Genomic DNA, 23,323 nt, shown 5'->3' with positions numbered 1-23,323 from the left:
GTGAGAGGGGAAATAAGCACACACACACAGAGCCCCCCCCCAGCAGTTTATTTTCCCTCTCTGTGCTGCTCTCCTAGCCCTGCCACAGCACCCACCATCATGCCAGTCACATCTAGAAGGCTGCACACAAGTGAGAGAGGCAGAGAGATGCTGCCAAGTGGGACTGCAGGGCACAGGGTGCCAGTGCCCATCTCACCTCAGCTCTGCCTGGTGTTTCAGGTGGCTGATGGAGGAGGGGGTTTCCCTCGAGCCTTGCTGGCTCCCAGAGATGACAGGAAGGTATTTTTCCTCCTTCTCCCCTTCCTCCCATACACAAAGACCAGATAATCCGGCACGAACAAGCCAACTGAATTTTTAACCATGCTGTCACTTTGCGCTGCAAAGGCAGAACTCAGGACGGGTGTTCGCTGGTGGGAGAGTGTCCGACCCTCGCCGTGACCCCGTGTGACATTTCTGGGAGCAGATTTGGCTCTTCCTTGCCGGAAAGGCTCTTCTGTGGGACTCAGGGTCCCACAGCTGATTGCAGAACTGTTGGGCTCTTTTGGAAAGAGCAGCATTTCTTTGATACGTTTTCCTATGATGACCTCTTTGGTGGCACTTCCTTAAAAACAGCCCTTGCCACCACCGGGACTTCCTTTCCCACCGCTGCTGCGGGCTGGGGCGTTCCAAAATCCCAGCCAGACCCCGGCCGCTGGAGCTGGAGCAGAACCAAACTGCAGCTGCTTTAAGCTGAGCAGGGCAAAAAAGTAACAGAGGGCAGATTTTTTTTCTTTGAAGATTGGTCTCAGGTGTTTATTGTCATGTTCATTGACAACTCATCTCAAGCCGTGGAAAGAGGGAGGTTCCTTGGATGCTCTAATACCTGCCTGGGGGTTTTCCTTCCCCACGGTTGCATTGTATGTATCCCACTGCTTGGACCAGTGGCTCAGGCTAGTGGCAAAGAAAGAAAAAGCACCTGGAGGCTGAAACAAGGGACCCCCAAGCCCAGGCTGGCCAGGGAAGGTGTCTTGGGGTGCAGTGCAGGGGTAAGCAATGTCCTTCTGCTGTGTCACATAACCCTGCTGCAACTTGCAGGGTGTGTAATGGAAAGGTCCCGATAGCTGAAGTCACCAGCACCTTTGGGAAAGCCCGTCTCTGTGTAAACAGGCTGTGTGCGACTCCAGCTTCATGTTTCTGCTTCACTCCCATCCTTTATCCAGCGGATAGCTCCCGGCCTGCGTGCCCTTTCGGGGCTGCGGCCAGGTCAGTGGGACTGCAGCCAGAGATAAGGGGAAACATTGGTGTGCGGAGAAGGGGGCTCTGCAGCGGCAGCTCTCCCTTCGCTGCCACTGCTGCTGCTGCAAACGGCTGGGGAGAGCACTGCGCTGGCCCAGCAGCATGCTAGAGGGGTGCAGGGACACAAACAGTGTCCCCGAGCTGCTGCTGCCATGCAGATGCCCCAGCTGTGGGCTTTTCTGTATCTCAGCACTTGGCTGATGGTGGTTTTGCACTTTCAGGCTATACCTCTGCCGTGTTCGCTGGGGTGCTTGCAGACCCGCTCTGCTTGCCCCTCCTGCACCAAGTGAAGCCGTGACTGACCCAGCACAGCAGAGGCTGTCGGGGTGAGCGTGTGCCCACATCTCAGCCACCCCCAGTTTGCTGGCACTGGGACCATGTCATCAGGTTTTGGTGAGCAGGGACTGATCTTTCTTGTTTGCTGCTCCGGCAACAAGGAGCTGCATTGCTGCAAGGTGCAAGCTGCAAACCCCAGAGCTGGTTCAAACCCTCTCTCTGCATCCTCCTCCTCCTCCTTGGTTATATTGCAATTGCCATTTGCCATTTCAGGCAGTGCACAAACTCGCTTTGCTGCTGCGGGTGAGCTTGGGGTAGACCTGGCCGTGCACTCAGATGCAGAAGGGTGTGCAGCTGAGGTGCTGCTTTGGTACAGGTCAGTGCTGACCCTGGGAGCGCGGGGTGGGGGGATGACACCATCCTTCCTCCCCAGGGCATCAGGCTTGGCGCACCTTATTCTGGATGATCCTTTCAATCCATCCAGCCTGACTGCCCGGGCTCTGACAGGCTGATGATTTTTAAAAGGTCATACTAGGACTGCCAGGGAGAAGGAACTCGCCTTCTGGGCCTAAGAGAAGATGAGTTCTGCCCTTAGCACATGACTGGGGAAGGCTTCACTAGAGGCCAGGGAGCATGTGGGGCCGATCGCTGTAATTGCAGCAGCTTTATTACCGCTCTGTGTTGCGATGGCATGAGGCCTTGTGAAGAGCTGCCCTTATCTGCCGATGTCAGCCTCCTTTCAAGAGAGATCTGGACTAGATTTATGTGGGAAAGGTTTGCAGCAAGTCCAGCCACAGCTGCTTTTAATGGCTCACATGCTGCCAAGGAGCCCAGGAGGTCCTGAGCAGGACATGCCTTGGTCTAGCTGGGAGCAAAGCAGCAGCTGTACTTCCAACAGCAAACACACCTCGAGTTTTCTGGATCCAATGACCAAGTGCTGTTCCCACCTCTATGGGAAACAGCAGCACAGGGCTGTTCTTCCTACATGAAACAGGCTGTCCCATCCCAAAAATCACATTTCTGGAACAACCGGTGTTTGTTTTCTTGGTTATCACCAGCTTCTCACGCTGCTTCGAGTTGGTGGGACAGCAGCACAGGTCAACTGAGGCAAACCAGCTGTTTGAACCCATTTTCTGGCCCCTGATGGAGCTGAGGTGGGTACCCAGCATGGGCTGGCAGCAAACACCAGCAACATGTACCATTGCATCCGTTCCTCCGAGCTGAATTTCCAGAAACACAAACCTTAGGTGCTCAGTCTTGTAAGGAGGGAGCCTGATATGTTATTCTGGCTTCTTGACATGAAGTGATGCTTTCTTCCCCGGAGTTGTGCTCTCGCTAAGAACAGGGACTCGAGATCAGGTGACATCTCTGTGGACTCCGTTCTCCAGGATGGGGGTCGAGCCAACACCCTGCTTGCCCTGGGAAACTGAAAAGTCAAGTGTTTTAAAGGCATCATTGTACAGTCCATAAAGGGCTACAAAAGCCATAATAAACATGTCAGCAGTGATCAAACCCCACACCAGGAGTGTCTGAGGGTTGGCAGCCTGTTACTGGGGTGTCTTAATGTGACCCCAGCACTAAAGTGCTGATGTCAAGGACTGACACACCAGGGTGCATCAGGAAATCCCAGAGCAGCACCATGTGCATTGCTGGGACCTGTAACCACCTGGTGCTCAGCCCCTGCACAGCATCGCCCCCCAGCCCAGCCCTCCGGGGCAGCCAGCCCTGCAGCTGGCCTGGGGCTGGAGGGTTTGCTGCAGCAGCTCCGAGGGAAGGCAAATCCAAAGCGTTGCATTGCCAAAGTGAAGTCTTGTGAAGCCCATTGGCGTGGGGAAGGGGCCACAAGCCCCCGGTGAGCAGTAGCCCCATCAGCTGCCTCCAGGGCTTTGGGTGGACACAGAACAGCCGTCTCAGATGCCACTGCTGGGAAGAAAGTGTGGACCTGGAAAAGGCCAGATATGAATATGCATGCATAGCCGAAATGCTCCCTTTGAGGAAAGTCTTCCTCCCCTATTAAGTAATTAAATAAAGCTCCAAGCTCTACTAAAATTAAAATAACAGAATCCATTTATTCTGGCAGGGCTCACTGGTGGCTGTTCTTGCCAAAAACATTTTTGTGGTTCTTGTCTTTTCAAGTGGCTCTTTTGCAATAAAACCCAGATGCCATTAGTCCAAGGAGGCCTCCAGGCAACTGTTTATGTCCATGAAAGATGCCCTTTGTAATTAATTAATCTCCCAAAAGCTGTGGTAGCACATTCCCTGTGGCTCCTGGCATGTCCCTGCCCGCCAGCCCTGGCAGCGGAGGTGCGCGCTCATTCCTGGGCGCTGAAGAAAGCTTTTGTGTGTTGCAGCCTCGCCATGAAAGGGGTTAATCTCCTCCTTGGGAAGACACAGCGGAGATTTCAACACTTATCAAAACACAAACAGCAGTCAGCGTGCCTTCCCGCTGCCCTTGCCCTGCTGCCGGTTCAGCAGCTCCTGCTCTTGCTCAACAGCGACTTGCAGTTGCTGTGTTATAGGGGCAGGGACCAGCCCGGGAGCGAGCTGGCAGGCAGTGGGGAAGGGGGCTCGACCTGGTTCCTTCACCCTCTCGGGGGTTCAGGTGCTTCCAGATGACTCAGTCGTCACAGGGTTTCCAAAGCAGAGGGCAACGCCACCACAGCTGAGAAATGTGGGCTTGGTACACATGGGGGGAAAAGGTGATTCGTGAGGTTGCACTGAGCAAAATCACCTTATGACCAGCTGCACCAGGCCAGAGTAAAGAGCCATCCCGCCCAGTACCTCCTTCCACACGGTGCCTGGTACCAGTATTCGCAGCTATGTGTATGAAAGCTGGTGGTTTTTAGGGCTCATTCTCCTGTTACCGCCTCCCAGTTGAGGGCAATCAAGGCTGGAGGCTCCCTGTGGCTGAAAGTGGCTCTGGGACTCTTACATTTCATTGCCACCAATTTATTTCGTCCACCATGAATCTGGCTGGTCTGTTGCTGAACCATTTATAATTTTGGCCTTTGCAGCATCAGGTGATGGCAAATTCCACCACAGAATTATGTCCCCGCTTGGCAGAGGCCACCCTTAGTGTCAGCAGCGATTGCCTTTATGTCTTCACATCCTTCAGGATGCACAAGATGCTCTCTCATACCCCTCAGCTTGTTTCACCTCCAGCTTGAATGTCCCAAATTCATGGAGTTTTGCCCAAACAGAAACTCTCAGCAAAGACCAGCAAAGATTTGGGTTCTCTAGGACCGTGTCTGCTCAGCCTCTATGTAATGTGGTTGTAAACAAAGAATTGCTTTAGGAAGGGTCAGTCCTCGCTGCCTCATTTGTAACGTAACGACTCAGCCTGGGGTTTGGTTGTTATTGGGTTTTTTAGCTGTTGTTGGCTTTTCATTGTTGCTTTTTTGATAGATGAGTTTAATTTTGCTGGCATATTGCACGGGTTTGCAAACCAGATGTTGCTGCTGCAAGACGGTAACAATAATGCGGGCAGGGAGCAGTTCATCACGGCACACAGGTGTCGCAACCGCAGCAAGGTCAAAGACGAGGGGTCAGGGCATGGGGGGGATGCGGGTCCCTGCTCCTGGGGACACAGGGCTGCAGTTGCCATGAGAACTGCTGGTGGCATGGCGGTGAATGTCGCAGGCACTGCAGCCACCTCCCATCCATCTCCCATTCCCCCCGGGAAGGACTGGACCGTTGGAAGGAGACCAAGCTGTGGGGAGAGAAGCTCTGCTGAGAGCCTGGCTGGAGGGGTGGGTCTGTGTAACCAACTGGTGACAGTGTGAATCACTGGTGTGACTCCTGTCTGGGGGTGATACCGAGGGTCATGAGAAGGCGAGGGGACGGGAAGCGGTGTAGCAGGCAAGGGGGAGCAAGGAGAGGAGCTGGAAGCACCCAGGAGGAGCAAACGGCTGCTCACGTGTTACTACACCTTCCTGGCTTGCCTTGTTTAACATGGAGGAGCTCAGGTTATCCTGCGGCCAAATCCCACGGTCCTTCACAGATCACACCCGACGCCTGGCCCAGGAGGGTTTAAACTCTCAGGGCAACCATGGAGCAGGATGGACCCTGGCCTGAGCCCCCAGCCTCTTCCCACTCCCAGCTGGGAGAGCCCGCGAAGCAGCCTGCGTGTAGGATTTCTTTGGGTAGAAGAAGGAAATCACTGAGGTCAGGGGGCTGATATTGCACATTTTTATGTGACATCAGTTTGCTGCCACCTTTAAAATACCAAAAGATAGAGTCTTACAGCCTGGCCCTTGAAAATCCCATGTGCCCTCCAGGAAGGGAGTGTGTTACTCCAGAAATTCACTGTTATTCCAGGGAATTTAAGCCAATGTACAGGAAACCCCAGCGTGGAGTGGGAGGAATTTAAAGGGATAAGGCATTAGGATTGTAGAGAAGTGCTGTGTTCTTACAGTACCATTGCAAGAAGGGAGGTGGGATCCCCTTCAAGAAGCCCCTTGGAAGCCTTGAATATGCAAAATGGATTTAGGGCTAATTCTAGGTAAATAGGCAGCCAAAGGCAGTGGGGAATCAGGAGTGTGTTTAGATGCTTTGCTGCATCAGAGCATTATGGGCCTCCTGACAAGCCACACACAGAGGAAGGAAAGCTGGGCTGGAGGCGTGAGGCTCAGAAGCATCCTGCCCCTGGTACCCAGGGCATCCCCAGAGCACTGCCTGCCCTCAGCGCCCCCCACCCCACCTGGGGGCATTCAGCTCTAATGTCTCCCTCTCTCCCCCTCTCTCAGGGACCTCATGCCCAGGACCCTGGAGGGGCAGATCACCATGGAGAAGACCCCCAGCTACTTTGTCACCAAGGAGGCCCCTGCCCGCATCTCCTCCATGTCCAAGGGCACGAAGCTCATCGTGGTGGTGCGGGACCCCGTGACCAGAGCCATCTCGGACTACACCCAGACGCTCTCCAAGAAGCCCGACATCCCCACCTTTGAGAGCCTGACCTTCAAAAACAGGACTACGGGCCTGATCGACACCTCGTGGAGCGCCATCCAGATTGGCATCTACGCCAAGCACCTGGAGAACTGGCTCCTCTACTTCCCCATCGGGCAGATCCTCTTCGTCAGTGGGGAGAGGCTGATCAGCGACCCCGCGGGGGAGCTGGGCAGGGTCCAGGACTTTCTGGGCCTCAAGAGGATCATCACCGACAAACACTTCTACTTCAACAAAACCAAGGGGTTCCCGTGCCTGAAGAAGGCGGAGGGCAGCAGCAAGCCCCACTGCCTGGGGAAGACGAAAGGCAGGACCCACCCCGACATAGACCAGGAGGTGGTGCAGAGACTGCGGGACTTCTACCGGCCCTTCAACATGAAGTTCTACCAGATGACGGGGCAGGACTTTGGCTGGGACTGAGGCTGAAAAAAATAATTTAAGAAAAGGAAAATATAATATAATATATATTTTTTTTACATATAAGTAGAGAGGGGGAAAATACAGAAAAAAAATAGTTGTGCTGAAACATGATTTGTTCTGATTTTTTTTCTTTTGTCACCTATTAGTTTTCTTTCTTATCTGAGAGATGAGGTGATGTGTCCGTCTGGAAGAGGAGGCTGTGAACAGCAACCTGGTCCTATTGACATCGCCTGCAGTGTGGCTGCTTCCTTCAGTGGGCCCAGGGTTTGGCACTGTCTCTGTAGAAAAAAATGCAGGTGCAAAGTTTTTAGGTGTCCCCAGGTCCCCCTCCAGAAGTGAAAGAGGTGCTTGGGGGAGTGCAGAGCCTTACTGGAAGGTCAGGCAAATTTTGGCTGGCAAATGCCATTTTAGACCGGACCTCATCACTTTTGGCAATGGAACAAAGGAGGTTTAATATCTAATTTGCCTTTCAAAACTTTATTTAGGGGATTTCTTTATTGCATGAAACCCTTGGTGAATTTTTTTTCATTTATCCCATTTTTTTTTACTTTTGCCCCCCCCCCCCCAAATCAAGCTCTTTTCATCAACCAAACTTATTTTTCATCTTACAGAAGCCAAAACCAATAATCCTTTGTTTTGTTTTGAGACAAAACAACTTTAGTAGCCAAAAGTGAAAGAAAACAAATTATTCTTTTGACTCCATGATGAAAATTGCCAGGTAGTCAAAAGGCCTCATTCACAGGAGCTGGCTCTAAACCAGTGTTCCCCGCTGCCAGCAACAGGGACTCCCTTCTCCTCCGCTGACAGCAAAGCGCTTTTCCCAAGGGGGCCCATCTGAAGGGATCTGAGTGATGGGCAAGGAAGGTCCACACTGAGGCGATGTTCATGGTACGTCTGTCTTGAAGGTGATGGGGGACCCACCATCCCACCACTCGTATGCAGGGAGCAGGTTCACACTGTCTGCTGGATGCTATTTAAACCATAATGAAGATTTTTTTCAGTTGGACCAGTCTTAAAAGAAAAGCAGTGGAGAAAGGGTTGTTTGGGGGGGGGGGGGAATGAACAAAAATCACATCCAGAAAGGGGAGAGAATGAGAAGATGATGGAAGTTTTGTTGTCCTTGCCTAAAGGAGAACTGAGGGGGGAGCCAGAGCAAGAGTACTGGTTGTGCAGGGCTTTAAAAATTGTCAGGCAAAACAAATCTCCTTTATCACCTTTTTTGGCTGGTAAAAATGTCTCAGCGACGGAAATCTATTAGTGAACAGAATCTTGTATTACCCTGGGCTCATTTATCTGCTGGCTCTTTATCTACAGCATTTTCTGGACTATAGGAACACCTAATTATCACTTGGTGCTGTATAAACACAGCATGATGATGCTCTCTCTCTTGAGGCTAACTTTAAGAAGCCCAGATGGGGTAAAACAAACTAAGTGGGGGATCACCTGGTAATCTGGTTAGGAAGAAGCCTGAGGATCAAGCTCGCTGGCTGCCTGCACACTGGCCAAGATCTTAATAAAATCACAGCAGAGTGGAGATTTCAAGGAGTCTGAAGAGAATTGCATCCAAACTTACAATTTAACCCAAGAGGGAGTCATTTCCACCTTGGGCTGTCTTGCTTGACAGCTTAGGGTAACAGCTTGGTGCCTGCTCAACTTCACGGCACCAAGTTCCACTGCAGGTGTTGAGCCACATCTGCTCCTGGCTGCCCTGAGCCGCCTCCTTCCTACCCATCCCCCGCCTCCCTCCGTTCCTGAGGATGCAGGGTCCTGGGACCTTCCTGTCCCCTGGAAACACAAACCTACATGGATTTGCATGCATGACCCATTTCCCAAGGTAATTAAAATAACTTAATTAGTGTTGTGAGGCTCCAGGACCTTCTCCCACCGTTGTCATGCCAAAGCCTTACCTATGTAAGCTGGTTTACCTGTTTACCTGGGTAAACATTTTACGTAACTGCCTCCTGCAAACACAGCAGAAAGGCAGATGAGGGACCACACAGACCCCCAGCAGCCTTTTCTCTTACCTGCCTCCAGGTTCATGCAAGAGGTGACATGAGAAAATCAGAGATGGTCCATCAGCTTTGGCTTCATTGTGTCATGGTCCCTCCCAGCATCGCCGCAGCTCATTGCTGGGGCTCAGGGCTTCTAAATCAGAAGAAGATGGAAGAGCATTGGGCTTTGGGTAACGGTCTTCCCAAAGTGTCACTGGAGATGAGGGGAGCAATCTGCTCCCTGCCCATGCTGGCTGGATCAAGGGGGAATGGACTTAAGGTGTAGCCAAAAGGATGGAGTTAATTATTGGGAAAACCTTTCTAACAGCCAGGTTTGTTGGGGCAGGAGTGGGGGATGGCCGTCACCTCTCCCACGCTGTGCTCTTCTGTCCAAGTGCAAAAGCCAAGCTGGTGGCAAGGACAAGGTGTCACTCATGGGCACAGCCAAGCAGTGCCAGCACTACCTACTGAGGCACAAAATCTGAGGTTTTCCAAGCTGCAAAGAACATTGAGGCATGCTGTCTCTTTGGTATTTCAAGGAGACTTAAGGTTGGGCTGATCTGTATGTGCCTTGGACAAGCTGTCGTGGTTTCACCCCAGCTGCCAACTCAGCCCCACGCAGCTGCTCGCCCGCTCCCCTCACAGTGGGATGGGGAGAGGATCAGAAGGGTGAAAGTGAGAAAACCACGGGCTGAGGTGAAGGCAGTTTAATAGGTAAAGCAAAAGCCGCTCACACAAGCAAAGGAAAATGGGGAATTCGTCCACCACGTCCCATGGGCAGGAGGGGTTCGGCCACCGCCAGGAGAGCAGGGCTCCAGCACGTGGAACGGGGACTTGGGAAGAGAAACGCCATCACTCTGAATGTCCCCCCTTTCCTCCTTCTTCCCCCAGCTTTATCTGCTGAGCGTGGTGCCATATGGTGTGGGACATCCCTTGGGCCAGTGTCCCCCCCAGCTCCCTGTGCCCCCAGCCCACTCGCTGTGGGGTGGCTGAGGAGCAGCAAAGCCCTGGGCGCTGTGTGAGCGCTGCTCGGCAGTAACGAAACCACCCCTGGGGGATCAGCGCTGCTTCCAGCACAAATCCAGAACGCAGCCTCCTACGAGCTCCTGTGAGGAATATTAACTCTACCCCAGCCCAAACCAGCACACAAGTATAAATATCACTTAAGAGTAAGATTTAAAAAACCCCGTAATTATATCGCTATTGTCTCTCATACAGTCACATTCTGACTAGTTTAAAGCAGCTTTATGGCACTACAGTCTGTTCCTCCCTTACCGAGCCAGCTATAGCAATACTTAGCACTTTCATACAAATAAGTTTCCACAACTGCCACCAAACCACAGCATTAAACCCGTGTAGCTTCAACGTGCACACAAACCTATCGTATGTGCCTTTAAAAACCTCTTCGCAGCACATTGAACATAGCTGCATATGCCTACTTCCCCCAAAATGCTTGAATGTTTTACTTCCCCTAATTTCTGAGGGTTTGAATCCCTTGCTGCACACCTAGTAAAACTATTTAGGGATCTGAGACTGTAATTGATTTTTTTTTTGATCTGGGCCATAAGTATTTTTGAAAATCCCTCCACGTATGAACAATGGCTTTTAAAAAGAGGTCATGCAACCAAATTGCTTTGAACTCTAATAACATTTAAGCCTCTAAACTCTTTAGGCTTATTTTAAAATGCAGCCATGAAGTTTAGATTATTTTAACCTAAGAAGAATTGGAAGTAAACTATTGAAAACCGCACCCTTCCTAGTACTGAGCACATATATTAAGAGGGGAAAGCAAAAGCAGCTATAAATAAAAAAGTGACCTGTAAAGTTTGATTTTTTAAAGCAGAAAAATCAATACATTAATGATGAGTAACTAATTAGGTGTATTAAAATTCTTCTGGTTTCAATAATCAAATGTGCCGTCAGGCATTGATGAAGCTTAAGCTTATATACCATGCAACATTTAGATTTTAGAATATTTGTGTTTAAAGGGGGAAAAACCGACCATTTATAAAACAGCCTATCAAGGTCAAGTGCCAAATTCATCATAAGGAAGACGTTTTCATGCTGAGGGTGGTGAGGCACTGGCACAGGTTGCCCAGAGAGGTGCTGGGTGCCCCATCCCTGGAAACATTCAAGGCCAGGTTGGACGGGGCTCGGAGCAAGCTGATCCAGTGGAAGATGTCCCTGCTCATGGCAGGGAGTTGGACTAGATGGGCTTTAAAGGTCCCTTCCAACACAAAGCACTCTGTGATTCTATGATCTTTGAGCAGAGAGACCTCTCCTTCACCCCCCCACTGCAGCACTGCACAGGCAACTTGGTCAATGGGCAATAGACCTGTGGGTTTGCCCAGCACCTTGCCCAGCCCAGCCCCACGAACCGGGCATCGCAGCCCTGGTGCACAGAAACCACCAGGCACAGGGGTGCTGAGCACAAGTATTTCCCCCAGTCTTCAAAAATCAAGCTGGTTTTTATCCACTGGTGGTGACATGCCTTGGCACAGGCTTGTAGAGCCCGCTGCAGAAAGGCAGTTAACGTGAGACCTCCCTCCAGCCCGCCGCGGCGGCTTGTAGCCAGACCTGAACTGTGGGAAGGTTCTTTGCGCTGTGTTTCAACTGGCCACACCTGGAAAATTTCAGAGAAATGGTTTTTTGCTTTTACCAGCGCACTTTGGCGAGACAAAAATTGGCCCCTCTGCTGCTGCGATTCACGTTGCTGCGATTTCTGGAAGGGCAAGGGCCGGGCTGCTAAGTCCACATTGTAGTTGGCGCCGATTTTGTGCCGTGGGGAATTTAATCAACTCCTAAGGAAATGCTGCCACCCAATAACTTACACAGTTAAAAGGAATATAAACACCAATGTGCCATGAAGATCAGTGTACAGGACTCCTCTACGTGGCATTCGGGGTGGTCTTTGGGGTGCAGCACTATGAAGTCAAATTTCCAGCAACGATTTGGCCATGTCTACCCTGCACTGAGTGATTTTGACTAATACTGATCCTTAGACTCCTCAGTTCTCCAACATACACACTAGCATACACAATGTTAGGTCTCCGGATTAGGAAAAAAAAAATATTGCCCATTTTCTTAACCATTAAAAAAATTCTTATTCGTATGTAACGGTTTCTGGGTTTTCTCTCCTCCCTCCCCTTTGCTTGCTGATACTGTCATCCTTCTCCCTTTGGTGCTATTTCAGTATGAAACAGACTGATTTCAATTTAATTTAAGAATGAAAAAGCACACATTTAATAAAGTTTACGGGTACTGAGAGGCTGTGCTCTCTTTTTGCTGGCGGCAGCAACCTGGAAAGAATGGGCAAGTTTATGAAAAAAGGGGAAAACACAGAATTACCCACTTGTGTCTGATTTTAGTCTCCTAAACCTAACACGCTCCACAGCAGCTGGGGGGGCTCTGCCAGCTGGGAACTCCCCAGCGGCATCATTGGCATCCTTTCCATGACCTCTTATCTCCCACTTCATGTTTCTCCAGCAACCTTCATGTCATACTCCTTTCTTTAGATTGGGAAAAAGAAATACACATGCAAAATCAGGTCTTTGTGGCTCCCCCCCCCCATCCCACCCTTAGCTGCCGCTGGCCCCACCACATCTCCAGTGTTTCACCACCAAGTCTGATGAATTCCTGCTTCCCCCCGACCTGGCGGGAGAGGAACGAGCCCAACTCACGGTGTATTGCGTGAAACCCGAGGTGGAAGCAGTTCACCAAGAAATATATACAGCGGAGCAGCCCCCAGATATCAGGTTTTCTGTGTGGTCAAGTAAAGTGATATTCTATTTACTTTTTTAGATGTATAAACAGATTAAGTCCCAGGGAAAATATGCTCCCAAACTTCATAATATTTTATTAAACCGCTGAAGTTTAATATAATCTTTTGGCTTCCACAGAAAAATTTTCCATTTCTTTTCTGAGCACCTTTGATTTTATTTTCTTTTAATTACCGCTATCCGGAGTTAACAATGTGGGTTTTGCACTCCACCCAGCAAGGACTATCCAGATTAGAAGTGGGGAATTTTGCTGAAATACAGAAATATCTATGTGGTGGTAAGAAGTCAACGACGCCTGGCCGGAAAACTCTGGAGAAGCCAATGTGCAGAATGAATTCCCCTCCACCAGGCAATAACAAGGCTGCATTCCTCAATTCATAGTATTTATTACCTAAGACATTGGCCAGCCGTGGCTTTTGAAAAAAAATATTATACCTCCTTCATCTTTCGCCTGTCCACACCGCTGCACGGGGGCTGGCGCGCTGCTCAAGCTCACTCCATCCCGGAGGCAGCGCGGCTCATGGCTCCGTGGGGAAAGCTCTCATTCATTCAGGTCCAACGCTGCCCTCGGGCTTAGTACCACACCGTGGGAATGCAGCCTCGGATGCGTCATCCATCCGGGTGGGAAATTGCTAGTGAAGTCCAACACCGTGCTGAGCCTCGAGCACACCGCTTGGCCTGGGATCTTCCAAATCGGATGACCAGAGATGTCCCAGGGACAGCCCGGCTTGTGGTGAAAGCAGCTGGGAGCCATGCAGAGCTCCTCAGGAAGGACTCAGCACCTGCGTTTCAGCATTGTTAAACAGGAATAACAACAGTAATCATAATCTCACAGTTTGTGGGACAACGGTGTAACTTCTGGAGGCCAAATTCGGTGGGGCATGCTACCCGAGGTCCTCAGTGCAGCAGAGGAACTTCAGATGCAGCTTATCAGACGCAAGGACGTCTCCCTTGCCAAACTGCTGCTACTTCCCCTCCCGCATCTCGGAACAGTCCTGGTGACGGAGGGTCTTTCTTCACAGACACACCAGCATCTGGCCTCTGCGAGTCCTTCCAGTATCACTGGGGCAACAGTGATGCTGTAGACAGGATTAGACCTGCTTGGCCACGGTTTCTCCAGCTCATTTCTTTTGTTCTTTTCACCAACAGCTGTGATTTAGGGCATGTGAGCAACATCTAAAGGAAATGACTGAGAGGTATTGGCTGGGGAGCACTTACCTTCCCCTGTACAGGGCTTATGGAACAGAATCAATAGATTTTCTATACTGCTTACCGCTGGAGACCCCCCATGGCTGGGTACAGAAGGGATGGCAATGGAGTGAAAAAATTCTCCTGAGAAGGGCAAGTTTAAGAGCACGGAGGAAAGCAGCCGAATGCATCTTATTGACAGGGCAAATGCAGGCAGGAATCTAATTACCTGCCTGTGCACACGCTGCCTCGTCAGCAGCTCACTGGGCTTTGCCAGGGCCCCAGTGGCTTCCCGGGTCCCACGGCTCCAGGGTGCACAGAGGTGTGTGTGCTCCCACCCCGGCTCCCCTCCGCCCACCGGGGCAGGCTCCAGCAAGGGGCAGGGCTGGGGGGCAGGGGAGGCCATCCGTATCAGTGCGGCATCGGTTCAGAGCAGCAGGGGATTTGCTGGATTGCCAGAAGCCATTTCCTACTGTTTTGTGGGGTTTTTTTAATCAGCCTTTCTGACTAAAAGAGCCTATCTGCTAAGCTCGGAGAGGGTCTGCTGTCCAAGGTAAAGCCACAGCCCAGGAGCCCGATTCAGGGGCACATCAGACACACTCCAGCCACCTGCCATGGGAATTCTGAAGACAGAACCAACGACATCACTACAGCACGATTTAAAACACCTCCCTGTGGTTCCCTGTAAATCAAAACCAGTATTGGCCTGAGACCGAACTCCTCTGTTTTCCACAATGAGAAGATTCGAGGTTAAATGAAGAAATTATTTGTGTGGCTACCCATGTGAGTTGCTTGGTAGGGCTGGGGCTCAGGACATGGCCAGCTCTGCCCCTGTAAACTGATATCGCCCCTGTAGGTCCTGGTTAGCCAGAGGTGCTGTGTGAGCCCGCCCTGGTCCGCAGTTACCCTGGCTGGCACAAGCTGTGCCGCCTGGAGCAGATGCTCATGTAGGAGGCATCTGGAAGATGTTGCTGGTGTAGTAATTGACTGCACATTTTCATCATCACGTCTGCCATCAGGATCATACCTGGGCTTTTACTGCCACAGAAAAGCATATTAGTGGAAGATTTGACTAGTGTCCAGCCGGAGCCCAGCCCTGGCCGCAGCACCTGGCATGGCCAGATGCTGGGTGTGGATCCTGCGTCCCTGAAACAGAAGCCATGGCTCATTTTCCAGGCAGTGTGGGAATGTCCATCCAAAGGCAGAGTCTCATGCTTCAGCCGCCTAAACCCCTCTCAGACACAACGTGCCCCAGAGCTGGGGTGCTCACGGGGAGCTCACGGGGTCTGTGCTGCACACTGGACCCTCGGTGCTGCGGAAGGAAATGCCACGGAGCCTGCCCGGACACAACCACTGCCCGGCCAAACTGGCCAGGGGAATTCATCCTGGTGTGACACCCCCTATTTTACCAGCCTTACTGAAGAGAAAATTATCATATGCTTCTACTTTTCAAGGAGCTGAGTTGTCCTTTAGATAGCAGCTGACAGCATAAATATACATGAGAAACAGGTTTTTAGTTCCTGAAAAATGTCTAAAAAATGTAAACAATTCTCAAGTCACATGGGGATAAACAGAATTTCAATATTGTTTATAGTTTAACAAACCAAGTCGTTTGGGTTCAGTCAAGCCAAGCATTTTGGATAGATAGTTTTTAAACATTTGGTTTCAATTCTCCCAAACCTTTAGCAAAGAAGCCCCATTCATGTTATACTTAGCTTACAATTCCAAATGAAAAGTATTATGGACTAGAAAACCGGATCTTTCCATTTTCAAAAAAGAAATGGCCTCAGATATTAGACCATCTTGGAAGACCCTTTTAGAAAAAGAAAAACCAAAAACATTCAGTCAAGAAGCTTATTGAAGCTGATCTTCTCCTGCTTAAAATTTCTGTTTTGTTGAATTACTACTTCGTTTTGCTTGACAACCAAGAATACTCTATAAAAAAGAAAAAAACATAATTGTGACAAGTAGCATTTGTCAGCCTGAGAGCAAAAGCGTTCCCTCCTGGCCCAGCCCTTCGCCCAGCAGCATGCACTGCAGCATCCCTCCCCAGCACCGGCCCCGCTCCCTGCGCAGACGCCCTGCAACTGGGCACAGTGGAAAACAGAGTTCTTCAATTTCCTCTTTGCATTAGAGTTCATTAGGAAAAATCCAGAGGCCCCTCATTGAGCAACGTCTGCATTTGCATGTCTTCGGTGGATTTTAAATTATATTTTCCTGTAGCGTTGTTTTTGTTGGGTTTTTTTTTTTCCTTCTCGTGTGTCTTTCCTGCACCACTGACGCTGGACTCCTTCTCTGCTCACAATTAATTCCAGAAATAATTTTTTTCACTGCTGTCACTGTCTCTCAGCTGGATGGCTCACAGGAATATAATTTGCTAGTTCTGTTGTTAGGAAATTATCCATTTAAGCTATTTGTTGGTATTAGTGATTACTCAGTCAAATTACATGGCAGTACTCCCATTCCCAGGCTGGATAAGACATCTCTTGGGAGGAAAGAAGGAGAAAATAGTTACTAACAAACTTGCATTTTGGACGCTTCACTGCCCCTCCTATAATCCATCGGATTGGATAGTTTCTTAAGACAGTATTTACTGTTAACCATTTGTAAACACCAAATTCTACTTTGTGATTGCATTCATGGAAATATCTGCAGATCTGGACTTTAAAAATTTTGAACTCACCTCTGTAACCATTCTTAAGTACAGCCACCAAGGGCTGGGATAAATAATGCAAAGGAAGACCAGGAAGAGGAAGAACTGCAAACACTAAACCATGCAACATTCGGATAGAGGTTTGCAACTTCTGCCTCAAATCCGCCCGTGAAATCCATGGCTGTGCCTGCCTGGTGGCAGAGGCTCGCTGTTACTGATGGTTTCACAAAAGTAGAATTCAGAGACCATGACAAAAAATTGAAGCCAAGTTTTGTATGAGCCTGTCCTTGGCATCAAATCCTTGCCCTCTGAATACACAAAGAAGGGATTCTGCACTTTTCTTCCTGAATGTCCCAAAAGGCAACAAAGTTGGGCACTCACAGTGCTGCGAAGCGCCCAGCAGCCAGAGAGCCCTGCGCGAGGCACCCCATCCCTGCCAGACCGAGGAAGGTTCGATCAACACTTTTATCAGGCTTTGGACACGAAAATAAAGAGTTAAACCCCTCCTCCAAGCCTGTGGCGCCTGTTAAAGTACCTGATTTCCAACAAAGCATGAGTGGGAACTGAATCATTTTTCACTGCTGTGTAGGGGGCCAATGTGCCCCCAAACGCCCGGCTATGGGAAGGGGCTCCGTGGGCTCACAAGCCCACCTGCCTATCCTCCACCGTCATGGCCTAACATGCCCTAAACATGCTCCAGATCTCCACCCTGCCTTTTCCTTCCTTCCCCAAGGGCCCTATCTCCCCATTTGCTTCCCAGCAGCATCCTGCTTCCCTGCCTGAGTACTGGCTGTCAGGAATGTTTCTGCTTGTCTCCACCCCTACAAGGCCCTCGGTAGCTTGTGCACCCACCAGGAAAACCCACCACAAACAAGCTGTTAGTTCTGCACAGCCCTTTAGCGATGCTGGCTGTTCCCAGCCCAGAGCCATGCTGCTCGCGGGGAATGCAGAACTGCATATTCCCAGCCCTTGCAAAGCTGTCCACTGCCTGAGACCATCCAGGATGCAGATGGGAAAGCAAATTAATTGGCAGACTGTGAGGCATCACCGGTGAACAGCAAGGGAGGCCAATTGCCCCTTGCCTGGATCCGTTTCCTTCTCGCAGGAGTATTTTGGCTTGTCTTCCTTTATCTGCTGGCTGCAGCTTTAGACTCAGGGGAGGATGCAGGAGAAGCAGGAGAAAGACAAGATCTGAGTCAGTCATCCCCAGCCCCTTCTGCCCTGGAATGGCAGCACTGAGGCCGAACAAAGAGCCAAACAGAACAGCCTACTACTTGTTTTCCTCCAAAGGACCTCATGGTCTCACAGGCAACATATTACTTCAGGATATAGTCGTTGTCCTCTGATCCAGATTTCCTAGACAGACATGGGCGTGAGTTTGTGCACATGCAGGGGTGTTCGTGTGGGAGACTGGAGCACTTTGAGCCTTGGCAAGCCCTCTGCACATCAGAGAGTTACTGGTCTGAAATACAGGGAAGGCAACAGAAAAAAAAGACTCCCAGATGTTGCACTTGACTTTCTATCAGGCTCTTTGCTACCTGTGTGGCCCTGGCAGAGCACCGGGGCTTCTTGGATGCGAGCTCCCGTGCTCCTGTTGAATCCATCCCGAGATAGGGAGCTGGCTGGTGGTCAGAGAGGAGAAGCCAAGCTGCAGCTATTCCCTCCCTCTGCTCCCAACCCGTGGGCTGTGCTCCAGTATCTCTGCTGAGAGAAGGAAAGAAGTTTTTTACTGATTAAATGAAATAAAGTTTTAAGGGATGAAAGGGAAGATTCAACGGAGCTGCAGGTGGGGAGACACTGAGTAACTGGAGTGCAGAAGATACTTCTATGAGGCTTGTTGTTGCAGAAATGTTATTTGTCCTTCGCACCCCTTCTCTGCTCCATTCCCAGCTTGGCCTTGGAGCACTGTGGCTTTTCCACCCCCTCCTCCCTCTCAGCCCCTCTCCCCAGGCACACCCACATCATCTCTGGGCACTGGCAAGCACCAGCCATCACGCTCGGCAGAGCTGCCCGCACACACTGCTCAGTAAAGGAAAGCAAATAGTTCTCCCAGTTATGGGTTTTGGGGATTTTTGTGCTCAGCCCTTGGCCACCATCCTTTCCTGTACCAACCACCCAAACCCAGAATTAATCAAAGGAATGAGCTTCAGAACATAAGAATTACTCTCTGTTTTTATAATCCCAGTTCCAATTTATCAGCATAAAACCGATCAGTTTCCTTTGGCTAGTCCCCGTTGGAAACTCCTTTTCCAAGCTCTCCTTCCCTTCCAGCACCACCACACCCATCTCCAACCAGAAATGACACCAAGAAGTCCTGCAACCATCCATACACACAGGATGTAGCTCCATCCTCAGCCTTAGCATTAGGCACTTTGCACCATGGTCAATTGGAAACAGAGACACTGAATCATCCTCCTTTTCTTTTTATATTACATCCCACAAGCACTGAAATGCAGCCAAGTTTGGGAGGTATCGGTAGCTTGGTGGACAGCTGATCTCTGTGAAGCGATATGCAAGCCAGCTCAGGAGAATACTGTATTCCAAGGCAACTGAAGCATTTTTCTGTTTTTACATCAAATTCGCTGCTACCTTTTGGCAGAAGGTTCTCTGTGCATAAGGTCTTGTTTGAAGATTCACGCTCTTGGCATCCTTGTGCTCTGTTTAGGTGCTGCAGAACTCTTTCAAGGCTGCAAGAGTTTGTGCATCATCCACATCAAACTACATCAAGTATAGCAAGATCCTGGTCACTTCTGACCCATTCTCCATGATATCAAGCAGAGCTGAGGCCCATCCCCACCTCTTGCATTCAGCCGAGAGTGTGCTTCAGGTGAGACACTGATGGTCACCAAAGCCCCATTTGTGCATCTCCAGAGGTTTCTCCAGTATTTGAGTACCTCCCAAAATCATGCCAGATGTGTTCACTTCTAGGGACGGACACACACGCAGACCAGGCACATTTACCACTCTGCTGTTTATCTGTATCCAACCCCTTTTGTCCTTCCAGAACACACGCTGGTTATTACTACAGGAGCGCCATACCACTTCAATCCTCAAATGCCTTCTCCAATCCCAGGGGCTCCTAGACATCCTCCCTTTTCTCAACTTTGCCAGCTTTAAAAGAGTTTTCATCACTAGCCAGCAGTGGTTTTCACCACTAACCGTTGGGGTAGCTTCCCATACAAGGTATCCAGAATTTAGGTTGGGTCCCGTCTGTAAGGTCCTAGGCATCTCCACACTTTGAGATGTAGGCTGAAAAGCTGGAGGAGGATTCAGAGAAGACCCATGCGAATGGCTGAAGCCCTGGAAAGCCCTGGAAATCCTGCCATGAGTGAAGGAGCCAAGCAAAATCTACGTAGCTTAACAGCAACCTTTTCTCAGTCTGCAAGAGAAGAAATCCAAGCCCTACAACGATCTGAGCTTGGACCAGTGCCTTTGGTCACTCATTTAGGTGCCTAAGTTTGATCATCTCAATCTGGGTTTAATCACCCTCTGTTGGCTAGCTGTGCTGTGGAATATGAACTAATTCTTCTATTTCTACCTCACAGTCTGAGACTTAATAGATGTAAATGACTTTACTCTGCAAAAACCACACGATGGGGGTACTGGGAGAATAATTCCCACCCACGGGCCCTAAGACTGCAAGACAGGCAGTCAAATAAAAGAGTAAATACAGCTTTCTGAAAAGAAATCTCAAAAAATAACTCTTGCCTCTAAGTCTCTGACTGTGGCATCGTTTTACAGAGGGGATTCCTGCACGGGGTACTTAAAGACAGGCATTCCAGCAAGGATAACCAAGGGGACAATGAGGTAGTGGCACTGGGCCAGGGCCAGCCACCGGTGCCTTTCCTCCTGGGGTCCTGTGATGGTGCCACAGCTGCGACCAGTGGGGATGGACAGAATTCCTTCACCATAATCTAACCCATCCGGGCTCCTCCATCTGCTGGGACCAGCCCTTCCCTCCTTGCCTTTGCACTCATTGAAAATGCTGTCCAGGATTGTACTCAGCAAAGCTTTGGAGCTGAGGTCTGGTCCATGCCATGGATCACTAACAGGATGCTCTCTGCAGGAACACTTGCTTCATCAGCTGTCAAAGCCCTGAATGTATCAAATGAGTGTCATTATCTTCATAAAGCCAAGTGCCAAAACTTTTATCAGCCGCTAACCTGAGAGGAACCAGAGGTATTTAAAGGCACCTTGGGATGACAGTGACAAGACGGCATCCATTCACTCTGCACATCTCTGGGAACCTAAAAAAGCTTTTGTGTCTGGTTGTGGAACAAGACAAATGCAACGCTTCTGGCACACAGTAACAGTCTGCCTCCCATCATGTACAGAGAGGAAGGGGGTCCCAGGCAACCATCAGTAGAGTATCAGGCCAAATACTCTCTCCTTGTTTTCCTACCTGCCTGTCCCCATCTTCTACTCCTTCCCTTTACCATTTTGAGGCTCAGGACCTACAGCAACTGGATTTCAGCAATCGCTCCTTGGTGCTATCACAGTAGGAACCTTCATACCCAGAGGAGCTCAGTGTTCAGCTGCTCCATAGGGCTGGGACACAGTGCAGCTGGGATTTTCAGAGGGGCTGGTGGGACCGTGAGCTGCTGACTCTGAAGGGGAAGGACCAGGGGATCTGTGTCTCCCTGGAAGGTTTTCTGTTTCCACAGCGGGCTTTCAAAAACATTAACAGCCACAGCCAAAGAAGTAAAATGTCTATTTGTGGGTAATAAAGCCAGACAGATGCCTCCTGCACGCAAACAGCCAGTGCCTCTGAGACAAGAGGCTCTAAATAAATAATCAACAAATCCTAGAGCTGAATGCACAGTTGCTATTTGCATCATAAATAAATGAGGAGGCTTTTATTTACTCATTCTGGGGGCAGAGCACATAACAGAGGAGCTCCTCGGAGCTCCTACGCCGGAGATTGTCATTACTTCAGCACAACCATTTGGTTCCCACCAGCTGTTGGCTCCCGTGCTGCTCTTCAGGAGATGCACAGCTCACCAGTGAGAACAAACACAAGGTCTCCATCACCACGGAGTGCTGAACTCCCTGCTACCCTCTCTCAGCGTGGCACTGGTGAGGTGGGGAGGACACAGAGCCAGTGCCCAGGAACACAGCTGAGCCACAGCTGTCATGCTAGCCAGGGAGGTGGAGGCTGGAGGCTCCATCACACCAGGAAGGTCTCTAGATCCACCAAAAGACAGCCAGGTTTGTCAATATTAGAGACATCTCACCTGATGGTAAACCATCCTCCTTTCATGGTTCCGTGGGAGCACTCATACAAGAAATGTGTACGTTCTTCTCACTACCAAAGCTAGAGGAAATCATTTTCCATCAGGAAGCCATTGCACAGTTTGAGAAGGCCATGCTTTGGGCAGCACTAGGACGAGGAGCAGCCCAGAAGAAAATCAGGTTTTCTGATCAAGATAAACAGTCCTACAGTGGTGGAGAAAGGCCAGTCAGTAGCCCAGAACTCCATGAAATGTTTCAAGAAATAGAAAAACTCTACCAAAAAATATCAAACTGGAAAATTTCAGTTTCACAAGATGCTTTCTACAGAAGACACCTGCTCAGTACCTCCTTTCTCCCCACAAATTTCACTTGGGAATGCAGCAAACCACCAGCTGCTCTTTGTCTGAAGGAAATCCTCTATCCACCATCACTCCTCAGGATCAAATCTGCCCATGGACAAGCAACTACAGTGAAACTTCACCAGTCTTGCAAACAGGGGCAGGAGCTTGAGTGCTGATAACCAGCATTCAGCGTGTCATTCAACAAAAGCCAGATCAAACCAGAAAGAAGAAGGGAAGAATTCCCATTTCTTTTCCTTAATATCCCCAAAACAAGGAAAACAGTTAGTGCCATTTCTAAGGAGAAAAACCACCTTTTCAGCTACAAAATGTACCCCTGGAGATCCAACAAGCTGGGGTCTGGCTAGGTTTTATTTAGTTATGTATCAAGTGTTATTGATCCATTTGCTTCAAGCAAACCAGCAAGCGGTGAAACCTTTTGTGCTCTTTATATCCTGAAAATTGTGTTTTTTCCTTTTTGGGTTTGGGGATGACAAACAGCCAGAGCTCAGGGAGGCTCAGATCATACACATGCACCTTGACCCCATCCGTCAGCTGCAACAGCATCCAAAGCCTGCACTTCTCTTTTGGCTTATTAATAAAACACAACCTGGTTGTGTTTTATAAACACAATAATAAATACATGTAATAAAACACACACAGGGAGGTCCCATCCCTGGAGACCACGGTGGCTCCATGCCTTTTCGCTGGCACAAGGAGGCCGACACGTGGGCAAGAGGAACTGTAGCACAGAGCCAGGAACTGAATTCAAGCCTCACATCCGAAATGCAAGGTCGCCTTTCCCCATGCATCACTGTCCTGCAACTTCACGTGCATCTTTGGTGACAGGAGGCAGCCAGTCCTGAGCAGGTGCAACAGAACATCATGTGGAAGCCCAAACCAGACCCTTTAGGAACAATTTCTCTCCAAATAAGTTTGTTATCTCATCACTAACCTAGCTGTCTATTCACACAGCTATTGTATCAGCCATCTGATAGCCAAAATGCATTTCTATGCTTGAACGGTTCATTGCAGCATTTGTATTTCTAATGTAGCTGTGAGAAGACCACAGCTTTGTGCACTGATCCCACTGAGATGGTCTCCTCCTCGGCCTCCGCACAGGGGGTACCTTGGTCTACATGGTCCCAGCAAGAAAGGCCCATTGCCAGCCTCAGATTTGGTGCTAAGATTTACACCTCTTTCCTACAGGAATGTGAGCTGCTCTAG

At 49.8% G+C, this 23,323-nt stretch overlaps 1 protein-coding gene and 1 long non-coding RNA gene across 6 annotated transcripts in view; one reads left to right on the top strand and one right to left on the bottom strand.

The window, feature by feature from the left end:
- The window catches only part of LOC101911736 (heparan sulfate glucosamine 3-O-sulfotransferase 3A1), a 40,424-nt gene extending 28,251 nt beyond the window's left edge, over positions 1–12,173 (top strand). Inside the window, 1 exon segment of the mRNA XM_055795593.1 lies at positions 6,297–12,173. Within this exon segment, the coding sequence (XP_055651568.1) occupies positions 6,297–6,915 (619 nt within the window). The 3' untranslated portion in view covers positions 6,916–12,173.
- LOC114010644 (uncharacterized) overlaps positions 6,947–23,323 on the bottom strand; it is a 198,482-nt gene continuing 182,105 nt past the window's right edge. For 4 of the 5 annotated variants that reach the window (XR_008745747.1, XR_008745748.1, XR_008745750.1 and 1 more), the window contains one exon: positions 6,947–9,060. This is a non-coding gene — a long non-coding RNA (uncharacterized LOC114010644). Of the gene's footprint in view, positions 9,061–12,510; positions 13,765–23,323 lie in introns of those variants that run through there. The other variant, XR_008745752.1, reaches the window with a different exon arrangement.

The sequence above is a fragment of the Falco peregrinus genome, chromosome 2 (assembly GCF_023634155.1).
Source record: "Falco peregrinus isolate bFalPer1 chromosome 2, bFalPer1.pri, whole genome shotgun sequence".
NCBI classification, from domain to species: Eukaryota; Metazoa; Chordata; class Aves; order Falconiformes; family Falconidae; genus Falco; species Falco peregrinus.
Note: the sequence above shows the minus strand (reverse complement) of the source record. Positions and strands in the feature narration are given on the sequence as shown.